Source organism: Thamnophis sirtalis, unplaced genomic scaffold (assembly GCF_051295495.1).
Source record: "Thamnophis sirtalis isolate CommonGarterSnake01/CBP01778 unplaced genomic scaffold, rThaSir2_p1.2 scaffold_9, whole genome shotgun sequence".
In the NCBI taxonomy this organism is placed as follows: Eukaryota; Metazoa; Chordata; class Lepidosauria; order Squamata; family Natricidae; genus Thamnophis; species Thamnophis sirtalis.
In genome coordinates, this window is record NW_028261389.1 from 26,006,827 (window position 1) to 26,029,411 (window position 22,585).

Here is a 22,585-nt window from a genome sequence, read left to right on the forward strand (position 1 = left end):
GCACTTAGACTTATATACCACTTCCTAGTGCTTTACAGTACTCTCTAAGTGGTTTAAAGAGTCAGCATAGTGCCTCCAACAATCTGGCTCCTCATTTTACCCACCTTGGAAGGATGGAAGGCTGAGTCAACCTTGAACCTGGCGAGATTCGATCTGCCAAATTGCTGGCAGCCTGTGATCAGCAGGAGTACCCTGTAGTACTGCACTCTAACTACTGCTCATATGTAGTCCTTGACTTAATACCATTCTTTCAAGTTATAGCAGAAGTGACAGAAGTGACTTATAACAGGTCCTCACACTCGCGGACATCAGTATTCCTGTCATCATATGATCAAAATTTGAGCACATGGCCATCAGCATGACTGCAATATTTTAGGATCACATTATTACCTTCCCAGGTGACTTCTGACAAGCAAAGTCAATGGGGCAAGTTGGATTTGTTTAATATCTGTGCGATTCACTTAATAATAATAGTGATTTACTTATGACCATAGCAAAAAAAAAAGTATAATCAGGCATGAATCACTTAATGACCACATCACTTAATAATGTAACTTCCATCTCAACTCAGGATGACTTTGTATCAAAATCCTATCTTGAACTATCACATAGGAAACTTTACCATCTGCAAATAGCAACTAACATATATGTCAGGTTGCCAAAACTATGATTCATAAAGCAGCTTACTATGAAATAAATTTTGATTATTTTAATCAGAGTATATCAGGGTAAATGATTTACTGTTTTAGTTGAGCATATATCAATTTCATATTTCAATGAGAGCAAAAAATTCTATCAAAAGTTCATGACAACTTTCCATGTCTTTCTCAATCATACTATGCAAATGTTCAACGAAACACACAGAATCCAGTAATGCTTAGAAGACTGGATTTTTTTGCAACAGCTGTCTTGATTTAATTCATCCAGTTCCAGCAAAAACATCACTTGATGTGACAGCTTTGCATGAAGGAAAGACATCCTTCTTTTCTTTCTTGACAGTGGTTTTCAATTACGAGTTGCATTGACAAAATTCAGCAGGAATGGAAGAAATAAATAAAAAGAAGTGAGTTTGTGAATCCAGATTATTAAACATCCCAAGGATGCCTGTACATATGACAGTTGCCAAACCTTGTTATTTGGTGAGAATGGACAGTGAGGAAGGGAAAGATTTCTCTCATGGAATGGAAGTTTTAATCCATGTTTATTTATTTATTATTTATTAAATATATTTATATGCCGCCCAATCCCAAAGGACTCCGGGCGGCTTATAAAAAATATAATAAAAAACACATAACGATAAAGAAAATAATTTAAAAACAACAAACACCCTCATATGTTCATTCTAGACGGGGCTGGACCTCAACAGTGAGGTCAAAAGCCCCAGGCCTGCCGGAACAGCCAAGTTTTTGCAGCTTTCCTGAAGGCCATGAGAGTGGGTATGGTCCGGATTTCAGGGGGGAGCTGGCTTCAGAGAGTTGTTGGTGCATAGAGAAAAGATCCATAACCATTAACCCTAAATGTCTCCAAGTATTAAATTTTTATTTTATTTTAATCTAACATACAACCAGAAAACTATCCATATCATGCCTTATAAGTGAGTTAAACACAAGTCCTACAATTAGCATTGAGTCAGCCTGGTGCTCCTTCTTGTACCAAGCAGGATTTTTTTTTTTCAATTATTAGCTTAACATATGAAATAGCACCCAACTAATAGACTGAGACTATGACTTCATTCAAGTGACCTGTTAAAAATAGTAATATCTTGTATGTGATTGACTCACAGAAAGATTTCTGAGTGGATGTACCTGAAGCTTGAGTTTAAACAACTTCAAAAAAAACTCAGGCAAGACTTTTGTAAAATATTGTGTACCTTTTAATTGATAATATTATTACACTTTAAATATTTTATGTTATGAGCAGGCAATATAACAATTTGCAAAAAAAATAACTAAATATTCACAAAATGTTTTTTCACAAGAAGTAAAATCAAATACATGTGTAGATTTATTCACATCTTTGAATATTAGCAAGAGCTCAAATAACATATGCTAAAGCTGCTGGAAACCAGAAATTATGTACACCGAGATAGAAATGTGTACTCCAGATAATATGAAACACTTTATGATCTATAATAATTCCTTTGAGAAGCTACCTAAAAATCCAGCCTTTGAAGTACAACACAGGAAAAAGGTGAAATGCTAGCAATTTATCATAAGTAGCAATTTGGGGATAGAAGGCTGACTAATATTTAGTTTTCATATTAACGAGGAAAAACTACTAGAAAAGGTTTTTTAAAGTTGTCCAAAGCCCAGTTATCTTCTTTAACATTCTGCAGTCCCAATTCATATATTGAAAGTGACTTGCCTAGTTAAATGAAGACTTCATTTAATCTGATAAACCCAGATTGGATTGGTCCACATGTGATAGCAATTGTCCACCCATTCAGTAAAGAGTGATTTTACAGTCTTCTTTCCCAGGCTAGGAATTATGATGAAGGTATGGAAATGTTTTCTTTTTTGAAGAGTTTATAGGATAAGCAGAATAATAAGAGGAGATATAGGCTTCATAAACAGAGGGATAGAATCAAGATCACATGAAGTGTTAATGCCACCTTTTAATGCCTTGGTAAGGCCACTCTTGGAATACTGCATTCAGTTTTGGTTGCCACAATGTAAAAAAGATGTTGAGACTCTAGAAAGAGTGCAGAGAAGAGCAACAAAGATGATTAAGAGACTGGAGGCTAAAACATATGAAGAATGGTTGCAGGATATGGGTATGTCTAGTTTAATAAAAATAGGGACTAGGAGAGACATGATAGCAGTGTTCCAATATCTCAGGAGCTGCTACAAAGAAGAGGGAGTCAAACTATACTCCAAAGCACCTGAGGGCAGAACAAGAAGCAATGGATCGAAACAATTAAGGAGTGAGAGAAGCAACTTAGAATTAAGAAGAAATTTCCTGACAGTTAGAACAATTCATCAGTGGAACAATTTGCCTCCAGAAATTGTGAATACTGCAACACTGGAAGTTTTTAAGAAGATGTTGGATAACCATTTGTCTGAAGTGGTTCCTGCCTAAGGGGGTTGGATTAGAAGACCTCCAAGGTCCCTTTCAACTCTGCTATTCTACTCTACTCTACTCTATATAGAAGAGAAAAATGTAGGGATGTTAAAACAAGCACAAAGAAGAATGAAAAGGACTGCTATCAGATTTGTCTTGATAAGTTTTATTTCAAATCTCCAGTCATCCATAAAAGAAAAAGAACATCGAGGCCAATATTGTAATCTAATTTATCTCTATGAACCTTTCCTCATTTAGAATTAAATATGAAAGAAACCTGCTAAACAGCTTTTTTTATCATGAGTCCTTTTAGCATCAGATTCCTACTCCATACCTGAAACAGCCTTAAGTTGTCCTTCATTATACTTGTTTTCCTTTTATCTCTCCAATTTTGCAGTGAAAGAATATCACATATGTTTTCATCCATTCTATCAGTAGTGTACTGATATTTATTTGTTTTCCTGCTTTTATTATTTTTTATAAATAACTCCTATTTAGTGTGTGTGTGTGTGTGTGTGTGTGTGTGTGTGTGTGTGAGAGAGAGAGAGAGAGAGAGAGAGAGAGAGAGAGAGAGAGAGAGAGAGAGAGAGAGAGAGAGAGAGAGAGAGAGAGAATGAATGAATTTATTGGCTATATTAGGAAGATATGAATGCCCTCCCCCCCTCTTCTCCCAGGGCCATTCTGCTTTGGGCAGTACGAAAGTCATGATTCTTTCAAAATAGACTAATTTCTTGCACCTGACTGATCTGGAAATAAAGCTGGAATAATTTGCTATCCCTGTTTCTAATTTCCACATTCATGCTTATATAATTTCCCAACATTGCCACCATGACAGGATAGAGATAGGTAGAATGGGTAGCAAAGTTTGTGTGGATACAGTTTTCTTCCAGCCCAAAAAGTATTGGGTAGCACTAATTAAACTAAAGTCCTGAATGTTGTTGAGATTAAATAAGAACTATGAGAGTAGCAAGGGAATAGCTATATAAACTATAATGAGCATCTTGATATTTTATCATCTGTTTACTCATATTTGCAAAGCTTTGTTCAGATAATGCTATTTCAATGAAGTCACCCTGCATGACACCAGCAGTTTACACACTTTAAATAATTAAAACTGTGTTTTGCATTAATGTGTTCATGGTGCAAACATTTTAAAGGATAAAACACCTTAAATTCTTAATGCATAAAATATAAGCAGTAAACATAATTTCTTCTGTATTAATTGCATTTATATGGCAAACCTAATGCAGATAGTATTATGTGAAGAAATTAAATTCTTATTTGCATAGTTGCCTGACATGTTAAAGATCTGTTTGAACTATTCAAGTCATTCTCATCTGAAGATTCTTTTTATTTTAAATCTTAGTATAGATGTTTTACCTGAACAGTCAGAAAAAATAATAATTTTCATTGATGAAGTACAGGTGTGCTCCCTTATTACAATGAGAAGTTAATCATGCATTTCTCTTCTATTCCATTTTAGTTTGCAGGATTATCACTGAAAAATATGGTACATATTTTTGAATATGCATTACAATTAAATTGACTGATAATTGGGGAGAGTTTCTACTTCACTGGAAGAGCAAAAGTTTACCTAGACTAGAGCAAGTTCAATATAAGTGTCCAAAATTTGTTGTAAACACCTTTTAATAGGTGACAGAAATAATTGGTGTCTGGGAATTCAGAATGAACTGCATGATTAAAGTCATTCTTTTATTTTTCACATGTTCAAGTCACCCTTGATATCTGGCAAGTTCCTGGGGCAGTTCCCTGCTAATTTCTTTGTAACTTTTTCAAAAGTTGTTTGCCACTGCCATTTTCCTAGAGTTAAGAGAGTGACTAGACCAAAGCTACCCAGCTGCCTTTGTGTCTAAGGAAGGACTGGAACTCCGTCTCCTACTTTCTAATCTAATGTTTTAATTAATATACCAAAGTGGCTCTTGTTTCGGTCCACACATTTTGCTAAATTAAAATTGAAGACAGCACATTTGTACTTAATTTGATAATGAGCCAGGATGATCTCAATTAATACAAGCTTGGTAAGGCAGCTTGATAAATTTATTATAAATCCTGGGGGTTGACAAGATTATTTTTTCCTAAAACAAGCTACCACACTACACTTAAGGCAATGCACCAGGGGTCCAACCAAGTGTTTGGATTTGCAATTTGTCTGAGATGACAAAACTGATACGGGGGTTCAGGTCTTGATAGGCATGTATTGGTGAGTCACATTTGGCACAGGCAGGTTCTAAAGGGACAAAAATCAGATTTTGATTTTAATATCATTGAGTTTTCTGAAATCCTCCCTCAATTTAACAAAAACACAACTAGTTTGGTTTTTATCGCTCATTCAAGTATTGCATATTTATCCACCAGGGAATCAAATTCATTCTCTTTTTCAAGTCTTACTATTTCCTTTTTCCCCTAAGTTATCAGTTAATCATATGAAACAATTTCATCTCCTTTGATTGGTGAGGTACTGAGTTTGCATTAGAAAAATATAAATCATCCTAACCTCAGCATAAAGTAGCCACCTCTGCAAAAAAAAAGGGGGGGAGGAGGAAAAAGAGTTTATTAAATCCTAAATTGTCACCATAATGCAGGCTTATAACCTGGGGCAGATTTAATTAATGCTTAATGCTCAGTTATCTCATACATTAAAGGTCAACAGCTGGAGTTCTCTGAACTAAAACCAGGTCTTAGTTGTCACAACAGAAAACATGAAAAAAGCCTGGGAAAATAGAGGAAGAAATATGCAGAGCTCATTTTCTATTTTGTTGGTTAATACTGGTGTAATCTGAATAGGTTGAAAGATAGAAGCCTCCTTAAAATGTGCTATTAGAGCAAATGAAAAATGAATGATGAGCATAATGTTGCCAGGTTATATTGCAAAAATGCAAGTTTATTTGGGAGGTAATCCTTGTTTTATTCTGATGAACAAATTTATGATCAAGATTCTGGTGAAGTTCTGATCATAATTCACATTTAGAAGTTTATTAAAGTGGTATATTCTAATCAAGGAAAATAATTGCAGAGCTGCTTGTTTTCACTTATTACCCTACCTATCTTTTATTATTCCATCCAGTGCTTTCATTGAAAATAGATTTCAAACTATGCTGACAGAAGACATAGCGGAACTCAACTGAATGATGATATTGAATTAATTGTAATACTGGCCAAAGATACAAAATAGCATGCTGGTAATTGTAAGTGGATGTCTATCATTCAAAAGCAGATACCTTTCCTCCCACCCCAAGCTTTAACTGACAAAATAGGTTTGTCCATATATTTACCCAACATTCAACAAAAGTTTGTTTTTTAAAAGTGAAAATATTTATTGGGTATTTTAGATATTTATTGCTTCAGTTTCTGACTACATGAAAATAAAGTAAACCAATCAGGTTATTAACATTAAAAATAAACAAGAAGATGTATCAATTCATTTTAAAAAAATCTAAAACCTGGATAGTCCCCAAAGATCATTCTCAAACATTTTTGACAATTTAACCCAAACAAACACCAGCTCATTGGAAACATCAGAAAGGAATCTTCCTCAGCTTTTCATGAAGATGTTAAGAGCTGTGATTTTTTTCTCCATGCAAAGTATATTTCAGCCATGAAGCTGCAGCAGTTTAAATTTATAGTTCAATAGACAGGAGATTCAAACCTAGACAAATCTCACACTGCTACAATCTCAGCGTTATTTTATTGTAATCTACTTTCCACTCACTCAAGATTCAGCTTCCTGTTGAGTGACAAGTTTCAGACTGGTAACTGCCTCAAGGAATTGAAAGATGGGATTATCTATACTTGAAATTGGAATTAAGATTGCAAGGAGAAATATCAACAACCTCAGATGTGCAGATGATACCACTCTAATGGCAAAAAGTGAAGAGGAAGTAAAGAGCCTCTTGATGTGGGTAAAAAAGGAGAGTGGAAACGTTGGTTTGAAAGTCAACATTAAGAAAACTAAGGTCCAGCCCTCTCAATTCCTGACAAACAGATGGGGAAGAAATGCAGGTAATGACAGACTTTGTTTTCCTGGGCTCCAAGATCATTGCAAATGAGGAGTGCAGCCAAGAAATTAAAAGACGCTTGCTCCTGGGGAGGAAAGCTATGGCAAATCTAGACAGCATACTAAAAAGCAGAAACATCACCCTGCCAACAAAAGTGTGTTTAGTCAAGGCTATGGTTTTCCCAGTTGCAATGTATGGCTGTGAAAGTTGGACCATAAGAAAGGCTGGGCGCCAAAGAATTGAGGCTTTTGAACTATGGTGCTGGAGAAGACTTCTGTGAGTCCCTTGGACTGCAAGGCGATCAAACCACTCAGTTCTAGAGGAGATCAACTCTGACTGCTCTTTAGAAAGCCAGATACTGAAGATGAAACTCAAATACTTTGGCCACCTAATGAGAAGGAAGGACTCACTGGAGAAGAACCTAATGCTGGGAAAGATTAAGGGCAAAAGAAGAAGGGGACGACAGAGAATGAGGTGGCTGAAGGGAGTCACTGAAGCGGTAGGCATGAGCTTAAATGGACTCCAGAGGATGGTAGAGGATAGGAAAGCCTGGAGGAACATTGTTCATGGGGTTGCGATGGGTCAAACATGACTTCGCAACTAACAACAACATACCTGAATGTAAGATTTTTGGGACTGAAGATTGCTTTTATACTATTGTTTTCATGCAACCAAATTCTGTCTCTTGGGTCAATTCTGTGCCCTTTATTCTGTGTCCACCCAACATGCCACCATCCTAAGAAAGACAAAAAAAAATCATCTCTTATCTTCACAGAAGTCTGAGATGGCAAAAATCAGGGAAGAATCCTTTAATATTTTACACACAGGGTCCTTCAAAAAGGATAGATTTGACCATATTACAGATCTTGAATACTACTTATAAGAGGCCACAGTTCTTTTGTAGAAAAAAGAGGTTTTACAAAATTGCAGGAATAACATTTTTCATCATTTTAATAAATGAGGACTTCAGCATAACAGACAAACATGAAACTGTTTAAGCTTATATTTCTTGCTGTTCCTTTTAGAATAGAATTCTTTATTGGCCAAGTATGATTGACACACAAGAAATTTGTCTTTGCTGCATATGCTTTCAATGTCCATAAGGAAAAATAGAATATATTCATCAAGAATAATAAGATAAGCACTTAGTAATAGCCATTGGTTACTAATAAGCAATAAAATTATACTAGGAAACAAATAAAACAATATAAAATTTAAAGATACAAGCAACATGGTTATAGTCATAAGTAGGAAGAGATAAGTACTAGGATGGAAGAGAAGAATTATAATAATACAATCTTAGTAGGTAATATGACAGTGTTGTGGGAATTAGTTATATAGCAGAGCGATAGCATTTGGGGAAAAATGACCTTGTATCTAGTTGTTCTGGTGTGCAGTGTTCTATAGCATCGTTTTGAGGGTATAAATTGAAACAATTTATGTCCAGGATGTGAGGGGTTTGTAGCTTAATAAGAATACATTATTGTCATTGTATGTATGTATGTATGTATGTATGTATGTATGTATGTATGTATGTATGTTGTATTTGTGCTGATAAATAATATATATTTATACCCATACAACTGTGTAGTTATTTTCACAGCCTTCTTTTTGACTTGTGCAATATATAGGTCTTCAATGGTAGGCAGGTTGGTAGCAATTGTTTTTTCTGTTCCTTTTACCATGTCTTTGTTTACCATACCTACACTTTCTAAAAGACAGTGCCTGCTTTGATCATGCCTGACTTTCTTTATTGGAACTAGAGAGGGAGACCAGCATGATTCAAACCTCTCCTCCCTCACCCCACTAGATTTTCTTTGATGCTCGGTAATTCATTGCTTTTGCTTAAATTGATTACTATTAAGCTTGTGATTTTTTTTTTTAACAGAGAGTATCTATGTTTTTTTTTCCCTTGAGGGCTCTCTCAAGCAGAAGTTTCTATCCTTTTCTTATCATAACTGTATAATTTGGATCTTCGGTAGAAATGGCTGGCAGGAAATTCTGGACAGAAAATAAAATGAGCTATCAATTCTGGCTTAAACCAAAAGCCTATTTGAACCACAATTCTGTTCTAGGAACATCTAGGAAGAATGAACAAATAGGATGTATATACACTAGCATCCTCCTGTTCGCATTTTTGTTGAAATGCACCCAGCCTTTGATCCTGAAGTCAATATGTAGCCATTATGACTGTTAGCTATTAAAATTCTTATCCTCCTTGCATCTGTTTAAGCTCCCTTTGAAATTACTCAGGTTGGTGACTGCAATATATTTTACGATGTAGAAATTCATAGTTTTCAGCACACATTATTTAGAACAGAGATCCTCTTTATCATCTCCCATCGTTCAATTTCATTGGATGTACTGTACCTGGATTCTAACATTAAGACAGAAAATAACCTCTTTTATTTATTCTTTTTATCTAAACTATGCATGAGCTTTGCTGATTGCTTTTTTTCCCTAAGTGGTATCTTTTTTTAAAATAGAAGAACGGATAATTTTGGCTACCATTTTTTTTTTACTTTTTCTGAGTCTACAATATCATTTCAATATCATGAAACTAGTCCATGTTAGACTCCTCAGAGGAAAAAGAGGAGTCAGACAATCCCATCCACCTAGCTCTCTCCACGTCAGTCAAACCAAAGCACGGGACTGATGCCAGAGTCAATCACTCTAGACTAAGATTCTCTATTCAAGACTGAGATGTGATTTCACAGCCTCTCTAAACATTATTGTCACCAGGCTGAATAAGCAAGGCATTATAAAAGTGCTCATTTTCAAGGGAAGGCATCTGGGAATTATGGTTCAGTAAGAATATCCAGCATGCCTGGATGATTTTGTGGTCAGATCAAGTTGGATAAGCAGTAGTTGAATTAAGGTTTTTGACTCAATTAACCTGGAGACACTTATGGCACATCGCAGTTCATTAATTTATTATCATTATTGTATATGGCTAGATTCCAGAATGATTCCTGGTTCATAATATGTAATTGTAAGTCTCATAAATAGGACTGGTTCTATAAGAGCCGGTTGGTTATAACTTCTATTACGTCTGCATGACAGCTTACTTATGTAAGGTAAGTCTGTTACTTGCAATTCTATGTGACTGGTCACCTTTGTTCCTCAAAGCACGATTGCTGATGTATAAGTTGTTCATTGTCTGTTCTGACTTGAGTATTCTTTTTTATGTCTCTCTGGCCATTCCTACTTCCTTTCTTGAAAGTAGAACTTCCAAGGTCCTGGAAGGTCCTGAAATTACATAATTTTACATTCTGTCCTGCATTAGGACAGAAAACCAGAAAGTATATTCAGGAGTCCAACTGAAAGTCTCTAAAAGCACTAGGATATTCCTTTTTATTTTTTATTCTTTCTAAATGGAATTAATTTTTGCAAAGTAGACACATGATGGATCAACCTTTTTATCTCTAACAATCAGACAATTCATTTCTTGCATGGATTCACCAACTTCATAACAGAAGATCAGACAACCTTCATTCAGTTCTATTACGCCATCACTGTTATTTTAGTTTCACAGAGATGCAATTACTTCATGATTTTAATTTTTTACTTCTTTTAGATTCTCAATTTCAATTTTCCATATGCCAAAGTCATTACCATGCTAATCTCAACTACCCACAACCAACTGAGGCTTTCACACAATCTCCTGAATGACATCTTTGATAAGATACAGCAGTGTACGTTACATTCCATTACTAGTCTGTCACATCAGAATTCCATGCTAATGATGAAGGCAGTAGAAATTAGATCTGGCATATTCTATCCAATAGGGCAGAAGAAACCAAATTTTAGCCAAAACTCATTCTATTCATTTATGAAAGCTAGAATTTCTAATACAGAAACTATCTTAGAAACCAACATAATGTTACACATCTCTCAGCAATTAGAACAGCTATGCACACATATACTGACACACACTTAGGAGGCTTCCTTATTGGATGTTATGCTGAAGAGTAAAATGATTACAGGTGTACGTGTGTGTAATACACTTACACACATACACATACACACACACACACACACACACACACACACACACACACACAATTGCCCCTCTATTGTTATATTCCATGTAGGGCTTTAAAGGTCCAAAAAGGAAACCGTAAAAATGGAAAAAAGGGAAAAAAAGAAGCAGTGTTTATATTTTTATAAATAAATATGAGATTATTAAACTCTGACCACACTAATACTGATTAGTCTTTTCATTATCTTCATACAATAATTTTCATGTAATAACCGTATATTTGGTAGTATGTCTTTGGAAAGAATAAGATTTAAATATGCTAAGAGTTTGTGTGTGAGAGGGGGGGGGGGCGTCCCCAGGATCCCATGTTGCAGGATCCAATCTGGATCACCAGGACCTGAGGTTTAATTTTCCAAGGTTTTGGACTCACGCTGGAGCTTTGAGGATGGGCTCCAGCACAAGTTCAAAAACTCAAAAGACTAAACCTTTGATCTCAGTGACCAACCCAGACTGGATCCTGAAACAATTTATTATTTTATAATGGCAAATCAATGTCACTCAATCTACAATCATGAACTGATGACGTTTTTGATCTCTGCTTATGACCTGTTATTACCATAATGAAAAGATTGATCAATATTAGTTTGTGTGGTCAGAGTTTAATACTCTGCTTGAAAACTCATACTCATTTATATGTTTATAAACACTGCTTTTTTTCCCCTTTTCTTCATTTTTGTGGTTTTCCTTTTTGACCTTTAAAGCCTTACATGGGATGGGATGGTTTATTTGAGGGATTAACTCTCCCTCTTACATCAGGTCTGGCAGAAGGGGCATGTTAGAGATCTCATCTGCTCTGGAGTTCCACCACCCAAGATGATGGCATTTCTGAACTATGGCAGCTCTCCTGTGGAACATCATCATCCCCATCCTCTGAGGTGAAATTGAGGCTGACCTTACAGATTTTCTGGACATCCTTTAAAACCTGGTTTTGTCAACAAGCTTGAGGATACCATGGAAATGGGAAGCCCATGAAATAGTTTATTACATGTAAGACCTTGAATTTATTCTCCCATGGTTTTGCTTAATATTTTCTTGTAATTGTTAAGGGTTTAAAAGGTAATTTTAAATTATTTAATTAATTGTATACCACACAAAGTCATATTCGTGAAATGGGTGGCCATATAAATTTGATAATAATAATAATAAAAAAATAAAAAAATACAACTATAGGGCTGGCAATAGCAATATAGAGCAATTAGAGTACACATCTTTTCACTGGTTCAGGATTTAAATTATGGGCTTATTCTCTTGCATTTCTAAGTTAATGGATATTTAGTTATTTTCTCAAGATCTTTTTTTTTAGCAATAATTCTCACTAACCTGGGAATTGTAGGCACTTGCTATATAGTTTCCACTCCCTGTACTGCTTAGACAACGAAACTTGAATATAGCATTTTTCTTCTCAGGTATCTTATTAGCAGTAGAAATAAGTAGCTATTTATTAACATCAATTATATGTCATTAAAACATAAACATGTGTATGTGTGTGTTATATTTTTTGATGTGTGTGATCAAAAATATTTTTTTCTTTCATCAAAACTGCCTAGCTCTACTCTATTTACAAATCGCCATATCACTGTATAGCCAATTTATTTAGGTTTCTTAAAGATATACTTGAGATTTTGAAGTAAGTTATGGAATGCTCAAAAATTATTCTTTTAGAAACTACAGTATTAAGAGAGTATTATTTATTTATTTATCAATGAAATTTATCCACTGCCCAAAACCTAATAATTCTCAGTAACTTATAGAATTTGTTATAACAGAAAAGAAAAATAAATGTTATAATTAATGAAACAGTAAAATCCAAGATTTCATGCTCTAGGTACTAAAAATAACAAGTTAAAATTTGTTTGGCAAAGCACCATTGACGAAAATTAATTTTCAAAGATCTTCTGGAACAATATAGGAATAAATCAAATATTATGGCTTAGACTGGCCCCTGATCTGATTTCATAAGTTGTTTCTTACAGTGTTAAAATGGCTAATTCACTTATGAAAAAGAAATTGGAAGAATCTGGGGAATAAGATTTTAAAGGAAAAATCTCTCAACTCATTAAGGGCTATTAACAAGTCCAGTGGCCAAGGAAAGAAGAAAAGGAATGGAGTATTTGTGGGGAAGCTACGGCTCGTAAAATAAAAATGCTCACATTAAGCTAAACCATTTTCCTGAAGTTCATTAAAAAACAAAAACAAAAAAATCACTAAGCAATTGTAAAAGCTTAATACAGGAAATAAGAAATCATTCAAACATGAAAGGATATTTCCTATGGCATGACAGCTTTGGTTGAGCTTTTTTGAGCATTAAAACTAAATAAATTATAATAATAAAAATACAGCTGTTCCCTTGAAAATTACTAAAAATAAAGACATAAAGAACTATGTCTAATGCACAATGTTTATATCAAAAACTCATGCAGATTGCTTTCAACTACATTGCCATCCGTTCTGAAAACTGTCTTTACAGAGGCAGCTGTGTACACACATAAATGCATAAGTAAATAAGGCAGAAATGTACAGATATCATATCTTCTTTTCAAAGCTTCAGAGTTAATTGCTGAAATACTTGTTCAAATTGTCAGTTGGAGAAAAATCAGTCTAAGCTGTTAATAAATCAATGTATATTTTAGTTCTAGTAACAAGTACACCCACAGGAGTGGACCAACCTGATGATCAAGAATATAGATATTGACAGTGTCACAGCTATGCAAAGACAGTTTGCCTCCTCTTCCTAGTCCCTTGGGAGATGAGGAAAACAGGAGAGGAAACAACTTCATCCAATCTGCCTCAAGGCTACTAGATCTGAAGTGACATTGATGAAAATTCTTGAACTCACCAATCCCCAGACTCTTAACTTCAAGCAGGTTTTCTTTCTTACCTTCAAAGCTGCCGGCAAACAGGTAAATCCAGGTTATAGCAGGAACGAAAAGCAGAGTCAGAGAGGCAGCCAGGAATTTCCGTCGCCCTCTGCAAATTCCCAGCATTCTCTCTGAAGTGAAGCTTCCCAACGTGGTCCTGTTCCTATGTCGGAAGCATGGAGTCCATAGTCTCCCACATATTATCTGAAAGCAAGAGAAAGTAATGTCATCTATGCCACTTAGCACTTTCTCACTTCAAAAAGATCAGACTTTTTCATAGCCCCTTACAAAACTAAGATTAAAAAACAGCCGTGCATGCTGCAAAACCAAAGTCAATGCACTGTAAAAGATAAACTGTAAATCTGTGCCTTACGTGCATGATGAAAGAGCATAAATCAATAGTGCATGATACCAGCTCAGATACCACATATGTTTTATTTAAAACAACAATAAAGAAACAGAAACTATAGTGAACAGTAATGGGAATTGTTGAAAGTTCGGAGGGAAAGACGAGACGTGAGGCGGCTGAGGTGAGCGAACAGCTATTTTATTGAAACACCAACAGACAACTATGTACAGATAAGATTCAGCACCTTGCCCTGCTTGACAGCTATTTATAATGATCTGTCAAGTAGGGCGACCAATGGGAGTGCCTCTGGCAGCTCGCACTCAGCCAGCCACGTCTTAGCCAATCAGGCGCAGCTAGGCTGTTGCTGGCTGCCAGTCGTAAGTCAGGGACTTTAGGACCGGTAGCAAGTCGAGGACTTAGCAGGAATAATAATATTTTCCCACAAAAGCCATTTTATTTCACCACTTTCCAGTGTGTAAGTAACCTTGTGAATGTCTGTAAATGACAGTAAGAGGTGACAAACATATGGGACATGTAGAAAGAACCTTAGCTGTATTCTTGTCAAGATTATTCCTGCGTGTCACTTAGCAATGAAGTCGAATGGCTGCTATACAGCATATTTTTCACTCCATAAGATGCACCAGACCGTAAGACAAACCTAGGTTTAGACGACAAAAACAAGAAAAAAAAATCGGGCAGAGCCTGAGAGGACCCCAAATAGGTGTCCTCTCATGTGCCAGCTCTGCCTATTGACTCCTGCACTGAGGAAAACAGACAGAAGAGGCGGGCAATGACAAAGACAGAAGAGGCGAATTTCAACACTGTTAAAGGAGCCCCCCACCACCGTCCAGCTGCTATTCACCAAAGGACTGGCACCCTTTTCACCCACTTTTTTTTTGGGGGGGAGTGCATCTTATGGAGTGAAAAATATGGTAGTTGCAAAATGGCTTTGAAATTGAATAGATATGACTTCATTCTTAGCATTATTTCCTATCATCACTAGCTTGATAAATAAAGAAACTTGGATTAACTTGGATTAAAAGAAATTTGGCACAAAGCTTTCTTGGTTAAACTTCTACGTTTTAAATTCCTAGATTTAAATTCCTAGCTCTTGTTTTCTAAAAATGGCAGTGGTCAAAATAATATATGAAAGCGATACAGAGTTTCTGTTATTGTTAAATTCACATTCAGTTGTATACATTGAAGAAATAAAGCAACCTCTTCAAGGAAATATGAGTTTAAAAATAAATTAATTTCATTTTTGTATTAGACAAAGTGGATTTGGGGGTTAAATCAAACAAAGTGGAATAATTTCAAAAATGGTATCAAGAACAGTAAGGGAAAAAACCAAAAATCAGCAAGGAGGATATTGTCCACTGGCTATTTTGAAGTTATCTTCTATGGCTAAAGTTAGATCACTACCCTTGTCTAATGACTTTAATGAAATAAATAATATTAATCAAGGCATGCAGCACATTTCTTTCACATGTCCTTAATTACAATACTCATAATTAAATGATAATATAATCTCCATTAAGATTTCATAGCATGTTATACCAACCCCAGATTGATAAAGAAAAACTGCAAATATTTAGCGACAAATGATTTTAAGACAGAGAAAGATTTTGCATTTCACTCATCAGTAATAACCTAATTATTCTTGCTAAGTAAAATTCATTATTATTTCCTTTCTTCAAGAATCTGAAGGCAAGAGCTAGACCAAATCAAAATGTTATGATTCAATTAGTAATATAACTATTATCTTTCAAGATATACAATGAGATATCACAATTGCAGCATTCTCACACAAAAAGGAAAGTGTATTCTCTTATTCACAAGTTTAGATTCAAAACTATAATTAAAAATCTGAAGCACTGAGATATATACAATGAGCACAGCTTTGGAAAGCAAAGATTTAGTAGTGCTAAAGTTCCATAGAGAACTTAAATAATTAATCTAATATTTAACAAATACCTCTTTTGTTCCATTTAATCTCTATACCATTGTCAGAGAATCACACAGCACTTTCCTTTATAAAAGAAAGTTTTAATACTGCAATTGGAAAATGCAGCAAAATTTGTAATACTAATTTTGAATACACATTCAAAATTAGGAGTAGCCAATTGTATGATTCAGTTTGTTTGTTTGTGTGTCTGTGTGTGTGTCTGTGTGTGTAGAGGGAGGGGGGAGAGATGCTGCACATAACCATAAACATTTTTAGTAGACTTTATTCCCCTTTTTTCATCAGTAACTATGTTTTATTTGTCTAATTTTCACATGGAAAAACAAGTAATACTGCATTCATCTGTTATTATGATATGTTTACTATGCTGTGTAACATTCACTTCATTGCAGGAATAGAAATTATAAGTATATGTTATTTCTAATTTTCTGTGAGTGTAAATATTTAAATTTTAATTTAGAAAAAAGAAATATGTGAAAAAATTATGCCTTGATGCTTATTCCTTTTTGCTGAAGGTGATATTTTTAATTAATAATAACAGTATGAAGCTGGCTCCAAATTTCCTTAAAACTTCAGTGCTGAAGATAACAGGAATAATGTTAACAAGCAGCACAATCACTGTCATATAACTGGATTCTATTTTCCACCACTCAAGAACAGCAACATAAAAATGGGAGATGCAAATTTCAGTTAATTGTAAATACATTAATTAATTTTCACAAAATCTCTTATAGAAGTCTTATTCCTACTTATCAAAAATAGGAATATCAATTATCCTTTTAAAAAGGAAATAGTAAAGAATAATAATGAGTTGTGTATTATAAAAGCAATGAATTTTAAACATGTTATATAATATGCTATAACCGATGATGATTTGACTGCCTGATTGATGAATTGCGTTAACATACAAACTATAGAATGTTAGTTAGAAATCTATGAACAGCTAGCACTCTTACTATTAGTTCTACAGAAAATATACTAGTCACAATTTTAGGAACTTTAGCTAATTCCTTAACTGTTCTAACCAGGTGACATACATCACTCCTGAGATTACAAGACAAATGTGAGGAAATAAGGAGAAACAGGCTTGATTTCAAATTTTAAATATATTCCATTTTTACAGAATAAAAAAGAGGCACCAAAAAAAAAAAAAAAAGACAAAGTCGCAAAGAAGTCAAGGAAGATAATCTTTACAGCTGAATCATTTCAGGGCTGAACCAATTGAACATTACCTGCAGTGACATAAAGAATCACAATAAAGTTTTTAAAAGACATACTGATGAAATTCAATTTTCATATAAGTATATTCGGGCCAAGAAAATTCACAAATGGAAGATGTCATCTGGAAATTTATAATTCTGATATGCAAAAACTCTTCTCACATTGAAAATTTGGCTTACATTTTCAAATGAGCATTCATAGGGCTTTTAGCAGTTTTCAACATAAATATAACTCGTCCATAGCATGTTCCATCTTGTCCATTTATAGCAGCAAGATAGATAACATAAATTTGGGGGTCTACACTTATATTTTTCGTGTATTTTTGTCTTAGAATGCTGTGTTTCTATTCTCTCAGAAGAAAAAGAGAGAGGAAAAAAATACATATCTCCAAATATCATTTAAACTCTTTTGAGAAACCATAGAACCTCAACCAGAGTGGAGTTTATTCTTTCCTTATATTTTAAATTCTTTATAAATTTAAAGACAGAAAGCAAATTGAAGTGCCACAATCCAACAGTGTATGTATTATTTAGCAGAGCACAATGCAATTAGGAAGGCAATGGTCATTTCACAGCCTACAGCTGTATTTAAAAAAATGGTATTACATAACCTCCAAAACTGTGTGTATACAGTTGCCAAAATCATATCTCTTTAGTTCTTAAATTGAAGATTGTATACATTTTGTGAAGATCAATAAAATCTCATTTGCAAACTGACTATTACAGTATAGCTAACACTGAAGGATGAAATTCTACACATACATACACACAAAAACACAAACACACCTGTAATCCCTTGATTTGGGACAGTTATCTACAAATCTCTCTAATATTTGTAGATAACTACTGCTTTGATTTATAAAAAGCAGCCTGCTGATTGGAATCCTTTAATAATTTAAATCGAAGAAACTTTTCTCTATTAAATCTTAAGACAGTACCAAAATGCTAAGCAAGGCTTCTTTCCATTAAGATCTTTTTAAAGAAACCATAATTGCAGAGCTGTCATACAATGAATATAATCATACCTGTTCAGATGATTTGCTTTTATACTAAATACAGGATGTGAAGCTGTTCTCTGTTGTGTCCAGCAGAAACTACTTTTAAAATCATAGTTTAGAAGTGTTAGAAAGGAGATTTCCCTAAGTTAATAACTAAATACAGAATTCTAATTAACCAACTGTATCCCAGAAACAGTATAAAATCTCTTTAGCATAAAATCATTCCAATGGATCTGGATTACCTTTTACTAGCTGATATATAATTGGTTAGAAAAAATTATATAGTAGGTACTTATGACAATTTATTTAGCAACTGTTCAAAATTATGAAGGGGTTGGAAAAAAGTATAACCATCACTTGGAAAAAACTATAACCATCACTTGGTCATGATCCGAGTGCTTGGCAATGGCTCACATTTATGGAAATTGCAATATCCTACACATCATTGCCATTTACAATTCTCCCAGCGGTCCTCTGACAAGCAAAGTCAATGGGAAGTTGGCAGGAAAGGCTGCAAGCTGTGGTCATGTGATGTCTTGCTAAACAACCATGGTAATTCATTTAATGGCATGACAAAGAGATTTGCAAAATTACATGTGGTCAAGTCTTACATCACTTAATAACCGCACTGCTTAGCAACAAATTTTGCGGTCCCAATTGTGGTCATAAGTCAAGGACTACCTGTACTCTGAGTGTTGACACCAAATAGGAATGTTTAGTCAAAAACCATTCCAAGATAAAATAGAGAACTAAACTACCCAACAGCCTGACATCAATATCTAGGAGGATTCTAGAGTAGATCCTAAGGCGATTGATCTGTTAAGTGCTTTAAACTCAATGTAGTAATTACCAGCTGTCAGCACAGATTTATCAAAAGTAGGTCTTGCTAAACTAACCTTAGCTCACGTTTTGATTGGATAATTTCCTTAACATATTGCGGGAATGCTCTAAGCATACCATTCTTCTCTTAGCAAACAACTAACACGAATGCCATGACACTTTCATTACCAATTAATAAACAGGGACCGGATGGTGTGACAATTTAGGAGCTATACAATTGGATCAAAAATTGTATTTCAAGAGTACTCATCAGTGATTGGTTCTTTGTAAAACTGAGGAAGGGAACAAGGTATTATAAAGTTCAGTTCTGGTCCCTGTTTTAACATTAATGAATTGATGAAGTGTGAAAGCTTATCAAATTGCAACATAAATTTTGGAGTCAATTGTTTTTTGAAAGTTGAAGGTTTCCTTATTCTCAAAGAAATATAACTAGTGAAATGGGTAAAATCGGCTTTTAAAGTAGCAAAGTTCATAGTGAGATATGCAAAGCTCTTTAGATAGGAAACAGAAATAAAATATACAGATCTAGGATGATATAGTTATTATATTATACTGCCATACATTTAGGGGGGAAATGATTACAATTATTGGAATAATTGATTACAAACTGAACATACTGATGGAAAGCCATTTTATAAGACATTGAGAGAAGAAATGTATTTATTCGAATTTATTACACCCGCCCAACTGCAATGAAAAATAACTGTTTATTTTGTATTGATTAAACACCAATTCAAGTATTGTGTCCAGTTCTATGTTTAAGTACCTGAAGTTTAGAAAAAGGACACATGGGTAATCAGGAATGGAAATTACTTTGTATGTCTGTCTCTGAAAAGAGAAGACTGAGAATGATATAATAGCATCATTCTAGTACCTGAATGACATCACAGAGAAGGCCACAGACTCTCCCGCATCCCAAAATAGCAATAGCAATAAGCACTTAGACTTATATACTGCTCCATAGTACTTTACAGTACTCTCGAAGCTATTTACAATGTCAGCATATTGCCCCCAACAATCTGGATGCCCATTTTACGGACCTTGGAAGGATTGAAGGCTAAGTTAAGCTCTAGCCACATGAGGATCAAACTCCAGTCTGTGGGCAGAAGTAGCCTGCAATACTTCATTCTAACCATTGTGTCACCATTCATGGTTTGGTATAAAATAATGGTGTTATCTTACAGGAAAGAAAAATCTGGTTTAATGTTACAGGAGGAAGTAAAAGCAGAAGCACAGGTCCATAAAGGGAATGGCTTGTCCTTCAAATTTTGTGATCCAGCAAATGCTAAGCAACCATCTCTCATGAATGATTTAATTCAAATTCCTGCCTGAAGAAGGGAGTTGGATTTACTGCCCCAAGGTGTTTCTTCTATCTCTATAATTTTTTGATCGTTTGTACTGATATATCCTTAGGATTTCAGATTTTAATATACCTAGTCTGGAGACAGTCCAATGTTCTCTTTTCAAACATTCTTAAAATTAGCAAAAATCCAGACTTCAACAAAATCATTTGACAGCTGACTAAAGAAATGAAGGTCTCAGAGCCAAAAAGAAATCTACATGTAGGATGTCCAATTACAGCAACAAAATTAACCTGTCAGAAAAATAAATTGGGATGCACAAGAATAAGTCAATTCTGAATCTGAATGAATTAGACTTTGTCAACAAAAAAGTTTTTTAAAAAAGGAAAGTGAGATTTCTTTCCCTCCCTCCTCTTTCTGGATATACAATGGATAGAAGGCATAAAGTGTTTTCAGTTTCTAGCTTGTACTCACCAGTTTATTTCTCTCCATACCCATATGTAATATGTTTTTCTACCCTGAAATATTCTCCTTTATACTAAGTCATCTAAATTTGAAATGTAAGTTTCTAGTCCATAACAGAGTAACGGAGTTGAAAGAGATCTTAGTGTCTAATCTAGATTAGATCTCGTCTAATCCTTGGTCAAGCAGGAAATCCTATACCATTGCAGACAAATGGTTTTCTTAAAAACTTCCGATGTTGGAGCATTCACAACTTCTGGAGGCAAGTTGTTCCACTGATTAATTGTTCTGTCAGGAAATTTCTCCTTAGTTCTAGTTTTCTTCTCTCCTTGATTAGTTTCCAGCCATTGCTTCTTGTCCAACTTCAGGTAATTTGGAGAGTAGGTTGATTCCCTCTTCTTTGTGGAAACAAAGTCCTAGTCCTTTTTCCCCCCATTAAACTAGACATATCCAATTCCTGCAAATTGTAATCCTCATAGAGTGTTGAGTATATACCCTTTCTAAACATCTTGACTCATTCTAATTACAACTATGGTATTTTGTTAACAGTGGTGAATAAGTGTTGCAATGTTTTAAAGAAAGGGCAACAAAGTGTATGTGTAAATTGACTGACTAAGCAATTAAAAGCTACTCTTTTTTTACTTTTGATTAAGCAAATGGTAACCAACCATGGCTTATCTCAAAAGCTAAACAAAGCCAGTGCAGGAATGTAGACTAAACTGGAAAATGCATCCTGAAAAAAAGACAATATCAAACTATTTTTATAATACATAAATGAATAAATAAATTTCTATAATAAAGGAAGAATAAAAATAAATAATGTCCCTAAAGCTGTATGGGTCCAGGACCAAGAATTGACTTAACTCGAGGGCATTTCTTTCTTTCTTTACACTGTGCTCTTTAGGCAACCGATGGTCATGCACAAACATACCAAACAGTCAGAAAGTTATATAACTGAAAATACTTTCATGTGCCCCAGATGCTAGTGTTGAGAATGATATTTTTATGACTCTAGAAGTCATTTATTACCCATCTTGACAGAAACCCACCAATGAAATTTTCTGATTTTTCAAAGTGATTCACTTTGGCAGCCATCTACTTGCTACTTCTGGTAGCAAGTTTCACCATTTAAACTTTGTGCTGTGAAAATCAATATTTCATTGTTCCATGCTATGAAGCAGAACACTGTAGCTTGTTAGTAGTGGTTTTATATAGTGTGGCTATTCTGCTCTATTCATGGTGTTTGGAGCAAATTACACTCATCCTACCTATCGAAGATTTGGATAACTATTGGCATTGTTAGATTCAAAACTGTCTTCAAATGCTGATCCTTTCAGAGGAGTGCAATCCTCTTTCAAACTGCTAGGTGGGCAGGAATTGAGACAAGTAACTGGAGCTTGCCCCACACTCAGATTTCAAACCTGGACTGTCACCTTTTCAGCTGGCATGCTCAACATCTTTAACTACTGAGCTATC

At 34.7% G+C, this 22,585-nt stretch overlaps 1 protein-coding gene across 4 annotated transcripts in view; it reads right to left on the reverse strand.

Annotated features, from left to right (window-relative positions):
* The window catches only part of LARGE1 (LARGE xylosyl- and glucuronyltransferase 1), a 342,290-nt gene that overhangs the window by 241,106 nt on the left and 78,599 nt on the right, over positions 1 to 22,585 (reverse strand). For all 4 annotated transcript variants that reach the window (XM_087723118.1, XM_087723119.1, XM_087723117.1 and 1 more), the window contains one exon: positions 13,997 to 14,180. In XM_087723118.1, coding sequence (XP_087579244.1) covers positions 13,997 to 14,102 — 106 coding nt within the window. In that variant the 5' untranslated portion in view covers positions 14,103 to 14,180. The remainder of the gene's footprint in view (positions 1 to 13,996; positions 14,181 to 22,585) is intronic.